The sequence below is a fragment of the Oryx dammah genome, unplaced genomic scaffold (genome assembly GCF_014754425.2).
Source record: "Oryx dammah isolate SB20612 unplaced genomic scaffold, SCBI_Odam_1.1 HiC_scaffold_9, whole genome shotgun sequence".
Lineage (NCBI taxonomy): Eukaryota > Metazoa > Chordata > Mammalia > Artiodactyla > Bovidae > Oryx > Oryx dammah.
The window spans coordinates 37,112,936-37,129,348 of NW_024070193.1; the positions used below are offsets into that span (position 1 = coordinate 37,112,936).

Genomic DNA, 16,413 nt, shown 5'->3' on the forward strand with positions numbered 1-16,413 from the left:
TCTGGCTCAGAGTAAACAGAAAACATTTGTGGGACAGTTCTCATCACAACTGTTACATCCAGAAAGGCAGGTACACCTCTCTGGGCCTTTATCTTTGCTAATAGGGATTGTTGATGACCAAGGTAGGCAATGCCAGGTGGTGAGTGTATTTTCCAGGGCGCTAGTTAGCCATCTCATCCTATAAACTACCAGCCTAGACTCTGGCCCGGCAGAAGCCAAAGTGGTAAACAGAGATGTGTGAGTGACACTGTAGGAGCTACAGACACTTCGAGAGTGACAGTAATTGTCCTATAACATCCTCCCTTTTCTATGTAGCTTTAAAAGGGTTCCCGGTGGGAGGGGGAAAAAAGGGGGTTTCTGCCCTTGCCTTTTAGAGATGCTCTTTCTGTACTGAAATGTCCTCTTTCCAAAGGATTAATAATGATAATTTATCATGCCTGATTTTTGCTTCTAACCTTTGCCAAGTTATCTTTGTATCTCTTGTTTCCTTTAAGACTTCATAGATACCAGTCTTACATGCTTTCTTTGAGTCTTTATTTTATTGAGTCCTGTGCAATCTTGAAGACTTCCCAGGAAAGTCGGTATTATTGCCCCCATTTTACAGATGAGGACATTGAGGCTCAGAGTGGGAAAGTAAGTGGACCAAGGTCACAAATGTAACTGAGCTCTGTACAGCCACCTCTTCAGGTGTTGTAACTGAGTCTCCAGAGGTTATGTGAGGTCACACAGCACATTGTTAGGTTCATGCTAGCCCTGCTACCATGCCACATGAGCCTGTCAACTCTTTCCTCGTGATGAAATAAATGGTGGCTGCAGACATGCCCCTTGCTATCAATGAGCCTTCCAAATGCATGTGGGCAGCCTGACAACTTCAGCATCCCCACATTTCACTGGTGTCCAGAGGTGGAAGCAAATAAATGCTGCATCCTGGGCGGGGGGGCCTTTGTGAGAACAGCAGGTGACACCTGTTCTTTCCATATTGGCAGGTCCTGTACAGATGGAGCAGACAAAGCAGCACATCTGTCATTGAAACAAACAAAACATCAGTGGAGCTTTCTTTGCCTTTTGATGAAGATTATATAATAGAAATTAAGCCATTCAGTGATGGAGGAGATGGCAGCAGCAGTGAACAGATTCGAATTCCAAAGATATCAAGTAAGAATGCCTCTCTCTTTTTTTTTCCCCCTCTCTTCTCCCTGTCTGCCTTATTGCCTAAGCCTCCCAGTGAGCCAGAGCTCAGATGAAATTAAACATGAAAAAAAAAGAAGACGTGATAAAAATGGACAATACCATCCTCCTTCCCTAGTCAACTGATATTTGCTGATCACAGATAGTTTTGTGCAAAAGACAGTCTGACTTGTCTTGGCTGATGTAATAAGGATTTAATCACTTGACAATCAATAATCAGATTAAAGCAGCCACAGATCAGTCACCCAGGATCTTCCATATGACCCAGGTGGTTTACAGCTACAGCTACAGTAACCCCCACATTATAGCTTAGAAAGTTAAAAGTGTGACTTAGGAAGAACAAGAAAAAAAGAGTTCTTTAAATTGCTCTGGAAGCCTGTCTCTAGTGATACAATATAATTTAATGTCTTTGGCTGAAAATATTTTGAGCTTGAAACTATTTATTTTGAACTTGTGTATGTAACATATGTACATAAGCACACATGACTACATACAGTCAAGAATATCTTTGTTTTCAAAGACTGTTGAAGCGTGTGTTCTTTTTTCAGACAAATACATTCAATCTATTTTTCAAATACTGTGTTTGCAACTATCTCAACAGCATATTATTTTTTGTTGTATGATTTCATTCGAAAAATTTTTTTAAAAAGGCAAAATAGGAAAATCCATAGAGGCAGGTTGGTGACTGAAAGTGACTGGCCACTGGTGTTCATTGTGGTTTAATGGGTACTGGGTTTCCATTTCAGGTGATGAAAAAGTTCTGGAACTAGATGCGGTTCTGGCTACACAACACTGGAGTGAACTTAAGGCCACTGGGTTGTACACTTCAAAACAGTTAAAGTGGTAACCTTTACATTAAGTGTATCTTACCACAATAATAAAACAAATAAGATTGCCATTAGGTATCTAAGTGTAGATTTTCATTGGCTTTTGGATTTACTAGTCAAGAGGTAAGGGGTTCAGTGAAGGCTGGAGATAGGAACTTTCAGGTCATTGATGGAGATATGATATTTTAAATCACAGACAATCCTTGCTGCAGAGTCCTGAGCATCAGTCCCTTTGTTCAGTGTCCATTTTATTATTTGTTGGATGAGGAAAGGGTCTAGTATCCTTGCTGTATCAAGTTACAGGAAAGTATCCACTCAACCAGTTTTAACTGCATCTGTCAAATCACAAAAGAAAACGTTCACTGGTTACTTCACCCTTCTTCTGAATAAGCACTTGTTACTGTTAGTGAATAGAACAGGACTTCTGGTGGGGAATGCAGGCTGTACCAAGAACACGCTCCAGATTCAGGAGTAATTTGTCATCTTCCCGATGAGGTTTATATTTACTACACCTCTTTTGCATGCAAACAGTAACACATTTTTTTTCTTTGCAAATACTGGGGAGAATTGGTTTCTACATCTCAGTAGAGGCTCTAACTTCTGTTGAAAGGAACCAGATTTATGGTGAGATGTGGAAGTAATCTCCAGGCCACAAAAAACACAAGATTGGAGTTTGTTTTGGGGTTAATTTATCTCTTTCTTAAAATCTGACTTCATACTTGCTTATCATTTCAAGAACTGTTTAAGATTGATAATTCTTGATTTAATTCATTACAAAAACATATTTGAAGCAATTTTATTGTTATAATGATTAGATGATAAGGCTGTAGCCATGAATAAAACATGGTCTCTTTCTCAAGAGACTTTCCATTTTGATAGTTAGAGATCTTAAAATCTTGATAAAACTCAAATGACAGTTGATAACTTCTTATTGTGAAAACAATATAAGACATATAAGGAAAAGCTTTAAAAAAGATTGAGCTTATTTTGTTGGGAAAAAATAGGTATATTTAGATATATATGTGTTGGAATCCCAATTCAGGTCTTTACTAAGTGGGTAATGTTAGACTTATCTTCCTTCTCTGGGCCCCAGTTTCCTTATCTGTTAAATTGTGTAATAACCATTCCAGAGGTTCTCAGGGTTTTTGTAGGAATTGTCATATGGCTCTGTATCCAGCACAACCTTGAATTCGAAAGAGAACATCAATGTTTATTTTGCGGCATCATTGATATCCTAGTATTTATCTGTAGTGTTTGCAGTTATTTTGAAGTTTCTTCTCATGTTATATGTGGACACCCTCCCTTAACAAATGCTTAAATAGAGGTCCAGAGATGGCCACCACCTGCTCCCAAGTTCATAGCTAGGGCGTCATAGAACAGAGACTAAAACAGTCAATAAGAGTTGGTCTTGATACAAGTGAACTTACTTACAAAACAGAAAGAGACTCACAGACTTAGAGAGCAAATTCATGGTTGCCTGTGTACACTGCTATATTTAAAATGGATAACCAGCAAGGTCCACTGTGTGGCACAGGGATCAGTGTTATGCAGCAGCCTGGATGGGAGGGGAGTTTGGGGGAGGATGGGCACATCTGTATGTATGGCTGAGTCCCTTCATTGTTCACCTGAAACTATCACAGTATTGTTAATTGGCTTGTGCTTGGTCGCTTCAGGTGTGTCTGACTGTGTAAGTCCATAGACTGTAGCCCGCCAGGCTCCTCTATCCGTGGGATTCTCCAGGCAAGAAGGCTGGAGTGGGTTCCATGCCCTCCTGGAGAGGATCTTCCCGACCCAGGGATCGAACCCGGGTCTCTTACATCTCCTACATTGACAGGCAACTTCTTTGCCACTAGTGCCACCTGGGAAGCCCATAACTGGCTATACCCCAGTATAAAAGAAAAGGTTTAAAATTGGCTATACCCCAAAAAGAAAAAGGTTAAAAATTTTAAAAAGAGAGGGAGATGGTCATTTCCAATAGACTTGAGACAGTTCTTCCATTTCCAAGAGCCCTGTGTCCTGCCTCCGTTTGTTGCCAGGGTGAGTGGATGCTGAGTGACTGTCTTCTCTCTGCAGATGCCTATGCAAGAGGAGCCGGGCCGTCCACTTCAAATGCATGCACGCTGTCGGCCATCAGTACCATCATGATCTCCCTCACAGCAAGGTCCAGTTTATGACAGCAGTTCTCCGAAGGACTTTCTCTTTATAATATAAGCAACATTTAGCTAGTTGTTTTGAAGACACCCAGTACTAAGTAATATTGTTGTTCAAGTACATCTTATTACTGGAAAAAAAAATGTTTTTTGCTTCTTTAGGAATGGCATTCTACAGTACTTCCTCAAAGCAAATCTAGCTTTGTCTGAAGTTTCTTTGGAAACTCTGCAATGCACTGAAGACATCTGTAATATGATGTTACCAAAGCAGTTTACATATGTCCTTATATGCATATTTTTTATTATATATTTAGTGTTTTATAGGATTTTTTAAAGTTAACATGAAATGTAGATATTAATTTTTTTCCTCTGCTGTAAAATGCTATGGGCAACACAATCATATGATTATTATTTGAAAATATTTCCTTTAAAGACAGAGTTGGAAACTTACCTTGGTCAATACATTGCAGATTCCTTGTATGGTTCTACAAGAGTCTAGAGGCAGCACAGCTGAAGGATTAGTCTGTAACTCAAGGCTGCTGTGTAGGAATGACTCATGGGATGTCTGATGCACTGAATCAAGTCGTTTAGCCATTGTACAATATGTTTTCCAGCCCTGTTGTGAATTTTGTTGTTCCACACAACTTGAGATGATTTCAGGAATGGCCACAATCTCAAAACCTAAACTAACTGCCCCAGCGGTACCTTGAGCAGGACTCCCACCCCTGAATTTAGCATAGTACGGTAAGACTTTCTTTTCCCTCAACTAAGTTAGCCTTGTCTTTGTAGTAGCATAATCTTAGCCATGACACTGCAAGTTACATATCCTGTAGTAACATAGACCAAAAGTTACTATAGTCAGCCACGTCTTTCAAAGGATAAAGAATAATTTTACTATCTTTAAATGTATCTGTTTTGAATGTACATTTAACAAAGAAAAGAGTAATTCTCAGTCGATGGATTCATAACTTCTTTACAAAATCTCTTATAGATAATATGTGTATCTCTTTAATGATAGAGCCCTTCTTTTAAATCAGAATTATGTAAGGAGTCTGGCAGATTTCTCCTATTTCAGCAAACAGTTGCCACAAAGAATTTTTTTCATGACTCTATAAGAGATCTTTAGTACAACTATGGTATCTCAATGATTCTCCTGTTTTGCAGTAGGTAGCCTTGTTGCTTTATAAGCTTTATCTTCTACATCTTAAAATCACACATTGGAAAATGACAATATCAACAAAACCGTATTCTTATGAAAAGAACTATTTGTTATAACGGGGGAGGTTTTGTAAGTTGACACTAGTGGAACAGTGCAAATAAAATGCAATGAAATTTTCTATAAAAATTTTCACTTGTAAACACACTGCACCTTTTCTTCTTTCTCAGAGAGCTCAAATTTGCCTGTAATTTGTCGATTTTGCTTACAAAGAGTATAAGTTAACTTTTCAACCTTCTAGCTATATTTATCCAATAAAGTCATAATCAGGATTCCACTTGTGTAAAAACTAGGGTGGTAACTGGGAAAAAATATATTGTCAGTATTTCAAGCTGTGTTCCTTTCTTAGTTTGATATGGTTACTTCTATGTTGAAATAAGACAAAATTTAAAATCACACACACAAAAAAATCAACAAAATAATAAAATGAATGAAAAAAAAAAAACACCCCAGCTAGTTCCCAACCCCAGTGTTAATGATATTTACCAGTGATCTAGCATATGTAATCTTTTTTTAAAGGTATTGTTAATAAATATTCTGTCATTTGTAAAGATACTTGTCTTTTGGGAGCATTTTTCCTGCCTGCCTGTCAGGGAATCTGTTCACTCACCCTTGTGCTAGTTATAATTTAAGATCCTAGAGGGACTCAAAAGTCTCTGGCCTCGATCCCTACCTAGAAGACCCAGAGAAAACACCATTGCAGGTCCTCTTTGGAAGTAGAGAGGGTCAAAAATCCACAAATAAATCTGAAGATCAAACGTGAGTAGATCCTCTGGATTAACTCAGTCTTTTCTACACTTAATCTAAGGATATCTGTTGTTTTAAGGTTTCTCCCAACTCCATTGCTACAAGGATAAAATCTAAACCTGAGGCCCTTGTTAATCTAATAACAACTTAAGTCCATACCCAGCCACACAGAGCCCTCACTGGCCCCCGAACACCACTTGCTTTTGGTCTCACCTCTGTGCCTTTTGGGCATCTGGCTGCCCCTTCTTGAAATACCCCCACTCTTCTTTAATCCCTGATCTTGACTGTTCTAGGGTAGCTCCAGCCCCGGCTTGTCTGAGAAGCCTTCCAACCCTCTCTGACCTCCTTCCTCTGAATGAGCTGCAAGCCCTGTCAATACCCCTCACTTAGTAATTTAATCAGGTACTACTTTTGGAAGTCTCTTGTACTGTTATCTCGCATTTTAACTCAACTCCTGTATTGTTACTTAATTTTCCTTGTATGTATGCCTTGTCTTCCCAACTAGATTGTAAGCTCCTTGAGGGCAGGGACTTCGGTCTTATCTTCCATGTACTCTCCATAGTGCCTAGCACAGTGCCTTGCAATAAATAATCATTGATTAATTGATTGAAGGGGTCTTTGAAGTAGCATTTTGCATCAGTTGCCCGCCTGTGTGCCCCAGCAAACCAATCAGAGGAGACTGTCACTGTTTTGCAAGGTGGCAGAAAGTGTCAGAAGGCCTGGCTTCTGATTTGAAACCTTGGAAAAAGTCCTTGAATCTCTCAGCTTAATCATCTGATAAATAAGGCCCTGGATTAGCTGAGTCTGACCAAGCTCAAGGTATTGTTTTTAAAGTGCCCCATAGGCACCTTCACCCAAACGTGTCTTATTTGTTGGTTTTCATGGTTGTTGCAGGTTAGGCTCACTGCTTGCAAGCAACAGAAACAACTCTGGTTTACCCGAGCAAACATAAAGGAATGACCCAGGTCAGATCACGTGAGCCACGGAGACACTGAATACCCAAGCCTTGGTGAGACTAAGGAGCAGGCCACCCTGGGGACGAACCTGCAGGAACTTTGCAGTCTTTGGGGGGAACTGTTTTGGGTTGAATTAGCTCTGTTTCTGATTTCAAAGCCACTCTGTTCAATATCCAAATTCCTAGAAGAGTCTGATCAATTTATGTTACCCACAAGAGCACCTCAATCATGTACTCATAGGGGAGAGAAAGTTTGTTAAAGGAGAATTGAAATGATGTTTCTAGAAGATGGGAATATAAATGCTGGGAATGTCTAAATAGCGCACTATCTATGCTCAGCCATCCATGCGAGATTCCCCAGGCCCTAGTCCCAATTAATATGTGCAGGGAAATGAATTGCTGCTTGGGGTTGTTGTCCAATGACTATAAAGGAGAAGCACTAGAAAAAGGAATATTTGCTTTGGTTATTTCATCTTTTCTAGCACTTATTCTGATGCTCATTTTGTGTATGGGTGGTTCACCTGTGATTTAACTGTACAAAAGAAGATTCTATTTTGCCAGATAGTTGGATTCTCTCAGCATTCCAGAGTTTTTATAAAGCTCACAAAACCTGATTATGAAACAGCATCTTTCCATGGGGGTGGAAAGTGTGGATGATAAATTTCATCCGCAGGTGAACTTGCATCTCTTCCAACCTGTGAGGTGGGAGCTGCCTTAAGCCTTTATCTTAAGATAGAATGATTGAATTATTCCTCCCATCAAATGTTTGGTTATTTACATCTGAGAAGCAACAGTCAATCCTGATGAATCTTTTCCCAGTCTCTCCCACCACCCATATCCTACAGCAAATATGCTCCAAAAATGGTTAATTCTAAAAAGCCCATAAATAGTAATAATTAGCTTTTAAAATGTCATGTAATTTTTAAAGCAATGTAATCAACCACCAGGTGATTTTTGCAAACTATATTGGATTATCAATGCTGCTGTTCACCTCCATTAACATAGATAATCAAGAATTGGATATATTTCCTCTTTTAATTTTCATTTTATATTGGAGTATAGTTGATTAACAATGTGTTAGCTACAGGTGTATAGCAAAGTGATTCAGTTATATCCATCCAATTATCTGTTCTTTTTCAAAATTTTTGTCCATTTAGGTTCTTACAGAATATTGAGCTGAGTTCACTGTGCTAAACAGTAAGTCCTTGTCAGTTATCCATTTTAAATATAGCAGTATATGCATGTCAATCCCAAACTCAATCTATCCCTCCCCCAACCCCAACACTTTCCCCCTGGTAACCATAAGTTGGTTCTCTAAGCTTGTGTTTCTGTTTTGTAAATAAGTTCATTTGTATCATTTTTCTAGATTCAGCATATAAGCAATATCATAAGATATTTGACTTTCTCTGACTTCCTTCCCTTAGTATAATAATCTCCAGGTACATCCATGTTGTTGTAAATGGCATTCTATCATTCTTTTTAATGGATAAATACTATTGCATTGTGTATATATATATACCACAGCTTCTTTATCCAGTCATCTGATAATGGACATTAAGTTGTCTCCATGTCTTGGCTATTGTAAACAGTGCTGTGATGAACACTGGAGTGTATGTATCCTTTCCAACAGTGGTTTTCTCCAGATATATGCCCAGGAGTGGGATTGCTGGACCATATGGTAGCTCTATTTTTAGGGTTTTTTAATGTAGAAATTATTTTTATTAAACATTTCATTTGTGTGAACATTCCCAAAACAAGCTTAATAATTATTTCTGTCATACACAATACAGTTTTTTCCATGCCATTTTCTCACATACATATTCTATTTCAGGGATATTTTCAGTTTCTTTTTTTTTCTTTTATTTATTTATTATTATTATTATTATTTTTACTTTACAATATTGTATTGGTTTTGCCACACATCAACATGAATCTGCCATGGGTGTACGTTTTTTAAGGAACCTCCATGCTGTTCTCCATAGGAGCTGTACCAGTTTACATTCCCACTAACGGTGTAGGAGGGTTCCCTTTTCTCCACACCCTCTCCAGCATTTATTGTTTATAGACTTTTTTGATGATGGTCATTTTGACTGGTGTGAAGTAGTATCTCATTATATTTTAAGAGTTGGCTATATTTTCCTTTATGACAATTAGAAGAATTATCTGACCAACCATAATGATTTCGGGAAAAAGCCTTTTAAAATAAAATACTTATATTCAATCTCTGGATCTACCCCCAAAGTGTTCTACGACAAAATGACAGACACTGAGGCCTTACGTAGGCAGCCTAATACAGTGTCTAAGAATATGAATTCTGGAGTCTGATCACCAGGGATGCATTCATACAATTGCCACTTATTTGACAGGATAACATTTGTAAAATTCTAGAATCACAGCTCTCCAAACACTAGCAAATTGTTCTGTAAATAAGTAAGTGAGTGTTCTTTTTCCCAAGTCACTTGAGATGGTCATCAAAAAACAAAGAATGTGGGTGCATTCCCTAACCAATGCATTTCCTGGTGAATTCCCTAACCAGAATGAGTGTTGAACTCACCTGAGATATCCATTATCACTTTTTTCTTAAGTATTTTCAATTATTAGTATAAATTTTAATATTTAATACTTTCAGTAATACAATTAATAAAATAAAACTGTGTAATTATGTTAATAAAATAAGTCAGGTAGTAGGGTTCTCAGTCAGATACCAAATCCTCCCTCAATTTCCCTCTCTGGCACTGACTTCTCATTTCTCTGATTCCAGCACATCATGAGTACCCACACATAGGTATCAGTTCATAACATGGTTCATTACATCAGTTCATTCATTCATTACACTTTTTCTTGAACCATTTTCAGCTTTTAGTTTTATTGTCAGCAGATCATACATACGAAAGTGACTTCAGAAACCCCCAAGCATATTATTAATCAAAGTAGGACCTTGTGAGACTGCATGCAATGCCTATAGGTTTGTATTCTAAGTATCTTTTTAAAAAGTAATTTTTATTGGAGTATAGTTGCTTTACAGTGTTATGTTAGCTTGTACTGTCCAGCAAAGTGAATCAGCCATATGTATACATATATTCCCAATTTTAGGGAACTTCTTCCCATTTAGGTAACTACAGAGCATTGAGTAGAGTTCCCTGTGCTATACAGTACATACGATGTGGTATTTAAATAATCAGAGCATGCTGCTGCTAAGTCACTTCAGTTGTGTCCGACTCTGTGCAACCCCATAGACAGCAGCCCACTAGGGTCCCCCATCCCTGGGATTCTCCAGGCAAGAATACTGGAGTGGGTTGCCATTTCTTTTTCCAATGCATGAAAGTGAAAAGTGAAAGTGAAGTCTCTCAGTCGTGTCCGACTCTTAGCGACCCCATGGATTGCAGCCTACCAGGCTCCTCCATCCATGGGATTTTCCAGGCAAGAGTACTGGAGTGGGGTGCCATATTGCCTTCTCAGAGCATAGCTCAGGCTTAAAGTTTGGCCGTGATTTTTTACTGCTGTCCCAAAGTGCCAGGCCTTTATCCCTACCTGCCCACCCCCATCTCTGACCCTAACGAAGCTGGAGGGTGGAGAGCCTACGGCAGCATTTGGAGTGACTTCGCCAGGCTCTGCCCTCCTGATCACCATCTGTAGTCAGGCTGCTCATTCCAAAAGGAGCCCCCTTTCCCTTCATGCCAAATGGGCCATACAGACTAGATGTTCCAATTCCACAACCCAAGTGTAAACCACGACACTCAACAGAGCTCACAATTTAGACAAAATCACCTACTGTCCTTTTATTCCCCAACCTCTTAAAATTTTACTTTTTCTATATATTCTTACCAATTGTTAGGAATCACACAAACCATTCCAGGAAATGTATATACCTTAGGATTTTAACTAACAAAGTGTAATGACTTGAATTTGAATTTTTAAAAATAATTTTCAAAGTGCTTTTCACACTAAGAAGCAGGATATGCAGGTTTTATCCCTTTGCACCTATGTATGGAGGGAAAGAGGTGATATGATAAGTCCATGGTAACACTGACAATTAGGAAGTTGGGACAAGAATTTAGTGCTCTCAGGACTTCTGTGGTGGTCCAGTGGTTAAGATTTTGTGCTTTCAGAGCAGGGGGCACTGGTTCAATTCCTGGTCGGAGAACTAAGAGCCCACATGCTGTGCGGGATGGCCAAAAAGTAATAATAAAAACCAAAAGAATTTAGAACTTTTCATTCAGTGCATTTCAAAACCTAGAAATACGATTTACTCAGAGGGAAGACAAGAGAGGGTAAGAAGGCAATCAGGACACTGAGTTGGTGAGAAGACAGTGGCGAGGTGGGACGGGAGATGTCTGACGTTGAGGTTGAGAGGTGGAGGGATTCTTTATCCGACCAGGCCCAGGACAGCTATTCAGAGGACCCTGTGCCCTCTGTGTACCAGGCCCTGTTCTAGGCACAGAGGAGTGGCAGGGAGTCAGGAAGAGAGACCCCACAGGGCCACAGCATGAAGGAGATAGAGACAGTCTGAGGCTGGTGTGAAATCTCCTTGTTTGGAGTTAGACTGGGTGGGGAAGCCAGGGGACCAGTCACAGTGTTTTGTCACAATGCCACAGAGAAATGCACTGGTAATTCTAATAGCCGACAACAATAATACTTTAAGCGTGTGCCAGTCTCTGCAAACCTGTAGTTCCCATGTATTATTCCTATTTGGTGCAGGAGGGACCAAGGCTGAGAGGTTCATAGGTTTGTTCCAGATCACACAGCTGATTGGGGAGGCCAAGAATTCAGATGCTGGTCACTTATGACTCCAAGCCTTATTCTAAACCATTAGATATTTATACCAATAGGTTGACAGGTAAATAGCCAGATAGATAGATAGATACAGATACTGCTTCCCAACAAGAAGGGTAGTGAGCTTCCTAGGAAGTTGTACGCAGGTTGTTGAAAGGTGACCTGGGCACAGGCAGGGTTCAATTTGGTTTGTTTGGTCTGAGATGAATATAGTTTTCTGTTATGCTTAAGAAACTGCCTTTCCTTTTCATTGTCTAAGTTCAATCAGTTCCTACCCTTCTGTTAAGAACACAGTGATAAACAGGGCCGTGTTCTCAACCTCAGAGTTTTAACTTTAAATGAGACAGGAAAAGTTTAAATAATATAATAAGTGATTAAAGTAGCATCCAACAGAAAGTAACTGGGGAACATAGACTTCCTGGTGGCAAGAGCCAAGGCTTAGAAAATAAATTGTCAACAAGATGGGGAAAAATTGAAAAGGCTTTTCCGTTGGAGAAAGCTTCAGCAGCAGCATAGGGTTTCTGCAGGGAGAGCTCATGCAGCTCACATATGGTGAGTTTTCTGCTCCACGGTGGTCTCCCTCTACTTCTTGGATTTCTTCAACTACAAATGGTCTCTTTGCTTGTTTGTTTTATTTGGCTTCCAGTGTCTCCGAGTTGTTTTTGCAATATTTATTGGAAATTCAAAGTTAACTGGGCCTCTTCTTTTTTCTTGCTTTATCTGGCAAGCTTATGTAGGAAAGTCGCCTGCTTATTGAGGTAATTCATTCCTAGTGCAAAATTCCAGGGTCTTGCTGAGTGTGATCAATTCTTTGAAGGGTGATGTTAACTGAGGGTGGAAGCACAAGCTTTTCCATTTAAAGTTCTGTTGGTTTGTTGAAGTCCCTGACCCCTTAACCGAGGATACTATGTGTGTATCCAAGGAACTAGAGCTGTTGGCTCTCACAGCTGATAAGTTTTAAGGATCCAGCTCTTTAAGAAGAATCTGGCCGACCTCTGAACTGTGACATCAGTGACTTAAGTGTTGATTTATTTCCCACAATTTTCCCCAGGCTGATGCATTTTCATTCATTTTTATCACGTGGCAGGGGCAAATCTTGGGTTTTTATTTTAATAAATGAAACGAAACTGATAACCCACTTTTATGGGGAAAAGAGGCTATTGGAATATTAAAATAAGGCACGTGCGTCACGTGAGCGGAATGGGTGGTCCCGGCTCCCGGAAGCTGGATTCTCAGGCTGCCCAGTTGAAGGCTGGCCCACGAGGTTGGGGCAGGCATTCCTGAGAGGAGAGTGACTCCAACTGTGAGTTCCTTTTACTTCTTTTTTTCTGTTCCTTTTGTTTTTATTTTTGGCTTCGCTGGGTCGTTTGCTGCTGGCGCTTTCTGCAGTTGCGACGAGCGGGCCTCTCGTTGCGGTGGTGTTTCTGGTTGTGGGGCTCAGTAGTTGCTCCAAGGCATGTGGAATATTCCCGAAGCAGGAATGGAGCCTGTGTTGCTTGCATTGGCTGGCTGACTCTTGACCCCTGGACCGCTAGGGAAGTGGTTACTTCTTTATTAAAATCTAGAGATGATTTAATTTCTCCCGTCCCCACGCAGCTTTAATAAAGTGAGTCTGCTGCTTCGAGTTTGGTTCGTTTGGTCTGAGGTGAATATAGTTTTCTCTTCCGGCTTACGATTAAGAAACTACCTTTCTTTTTTCATTGTCTAAGTTCTACTAGTTCCTACCCTGCTGTTAAGCACACGGTGATAAACAGGGCCGTGTTCTCACGGGCATGTTTCAGGGCATGTTTCGGCTTTAAACGAGACAGAAGTTTAAATAATATAAGTGATAAAAGTAGCATCCAACAGAAGGTACCTGGGGAACAGAGACTTCCTGGTAGCAAAGAGCCGAAACTTAGAAAATAAACTGTCAACAAGATGGGGAAAAAGTGGAAAAGGCTTTTCTGTCGGAGAAAGCTTTGGCGGACGCTCGGAGGTATTTGAGGGACATGGTGCTTGTGATAGAGGGGTGCTTCCTGGTGATGTGGGTGGAGAGATGATGGAGGAGCCACGTCAGAGAGGGCTTTGTTTTAAAAGGAGCTTGAACTTGAAGGTGCTGGAGTTAGTTAAGCGTTTTGGACGGGGGCTGAGCTCTGCAGATGTCCTTTTGCTTAGACGCTTCAAAGAAAGGCAATACTGGAGGCCAAGATATTGAGAGGCTGCTGCGTTGTCCTAGCTCAGAGGTGATGCAGTCAAGAGTGAGAACACAGAATGCCAAGATTTGGGGGTGGAAATGAGATGTGCTCATATTCAGTTTGCAGACGGACAATTCACTATCAATTAAGTTAAAGGTTTCCCGTTCTGAACCTCGTTTACATTCACATCTGTTGCCTTAAAAAGAAGGATACTGGCGGGAGAAACAAGGGTCACTCTTTAAAAGGGAATGGTTTGCGAAAAGTTTGAACTCTGGAACTTGGTTTGTTGTCAGTAAAAGCAGGAATACCTGCACAGGTGGAGACCCTTGGGCTGACACGGAGTCCTATTCTAATCAGATTTTCCTCCTTCACTTGTGCCATCAAAGACTTTTCAGTTCTCTGTTCTCACTTCCACGTATCTACTTTTTCCTTAACAAATTAGCACCTAAGGTTTATTAATTCCACCAACAGATGGTCCTGACACATACAGGCCTCCCTGTGAAAACGTTTGGATTTTTAATCACATGTTTTCTGCCCACACAGAGTTCCTCCCCAGGCTGCATCAATAGCATCAGGCCTTGAGGCATTTCAATAAGGCCCAGGTTGCCGAGCTGCTGGCAAACTGCCCTTCCCCCTCCAGTCTCCCCAGTGCATCCCAAATACTGAAGAGATGGGCTGAAATCCTTATTGGAAAGGCTGTCGGGCAGAACCACTGTTTGTTCTGAGCCTGTGACTGTAAAGGCTCTTGGGAGGAAGGTAGCTGTCCACCCTCCTGGCAATTGACGGAAAGAGATGAGTGCCCACGGCTAATCCACCTGCAGTGAGGGTGTTTACTGTGAACTGCTCACACTGATTCGCTGTGACATGGTAGTGAAAACAGAACACACCACTCAAAACCCAGGTCCTTCCTGTGGCAACTTACACATTACAACATAGCCACATCGTCAGCAGAGAGAGACCCGGGCAACATTAGCCAGGTGGCCAGGCACACACGGGTCTCCTGGTTATTTCCAATCAGGTTCATATTAGACACCTGTCTCTTCATGCTTTTATTTTAGGCCTTGATGATCTCTGCCAAATAGTATTTAGTTCCAGCTATCTGCAAGGATCTGTGCCAGGGTGGCAAGAGGGCTTAAGAGGATCCAGTAAACACTTACCCTTCTAAGAGCAGGGACTGTCCCAGATGCTGCAGATAAAAATACATTTCATATGAGCCCCATCATCCTGGATGGTATGTCCTAGAGCGGGGGTTTGCAACCTCTGGGATCTAATGCCTAATGATCTAGGGTGGCGCTGATGTAATAATAATAAAAATAAACGGCACAGTAAATGTCATGTGCTTGAATCATCCTAAAACCATCCCTCCCCATCCCCAGCCCCAATCTGTGGAAAAATTGTTCTTCCACAAAACCAGTATCTGGTGCCAAAAAGCTTAGGGACCACTGTTGATCACTCTAAAAGAGGGGCAGAGACCCAGAATGCTGCCCCAGAGACAGGATCAACCCAAATCTGCCTTTGAAGGCTTGGCGGAGGGAAGAGGGGTACAGGTCCCCAAAGCCTGAGTGTGAGTTCCACAAGCTGTTCCAGAAAAACAGTCTCTCACTGTTTCCATTGTTTCCCCATCTGTTGGCCCTGAAGTGATAGGACCAGATGCCATAATCTTAGTTTTCTGAATGTTGAGTTTCAAGCCAGCTTTTTCACTCTCTTTCACTTTCATCAAGACGCTCTTTAGTTCTTCTTCACTTTCTGCCATAAGTGTGGTGTCATCTGCATATCTGAGGTTATTGATATTTCTCTTGGTAATCTTGATTCCAGCTTGTGCTTCATCCAACCTGGCATTTCCCATGATGTACTCTGCGTATAAGTTAAATAAGCAGAGTGACAATATACAGCCTTGACGTACTCCTTTCTTGATTTGGAACCAGTCTGTTGTTCCATGTCCAGTTCTAACTGTTGCTTCTTGACCTGCATACATATTTCTCAGGAGGCAGGTAAGGTGGTGTGTTATTCCTGTCTGTTTAAGAATTTTCTGCAGTTTGTTGTGATCCACACAATCAAAGGCTTTGGCATAGTCAATAAAGCAGAAGTGGATGTTTTTCTGCAACTCTTGCTTTTTCAATGATACAATCGATGTTGGCAATTTGATCTGTGGTACCGCTCTGCCTTTTCTAAATCCACCTTGACCATCTGGAAGTTCACAGTTCACATACTGTTGAAGCTTGGCTTGGAGAATTTTGAGCATTACTTGCTAGCATGTGAGATGAGTGCAGTTGCGAGGTAGTTTGAACATTCTTTGACATTGCCTTTCTTTGGAATTGGAATGAAAACTGACCTTTTCCAGTCCTGTGGCCACTGCTGAGTTTTCAAATTTGCTGGCATATTG

At 40.7% G+C, this 16,413-nt stretch overlaps 1 protein-coding gene across 2 annotated transcripts in view; it reads left to right on the top strand.

Moving 5' to 3' along the window:
* The window catches only part of CNTN4 (contactin 4), a 1,027,325-nt gene extending 1,020,591 nt beyond the window's left edge, over positions 1-6,734 (top strand). For both annotated transcript variants that reach the window (XM_040245968.1, XM_040245967.1), the window contains 2 exons: positions 987-1,155; positions 4,089-6,734. In XM_040245968.1, the coding sequence (XP_040101902.1) occupies positions 987-1,155; positions 4,089-4,189 (270 nt within the window). In that variant the 3' untranslated portion in view covers positions 4,190-6,734. The remainder of the gene's footprint in view (positions 1-986; positions 1,156-4,088) is intronic.
* Positions 6,735-16,413: the final 9,679 nt, after the last annotated feature.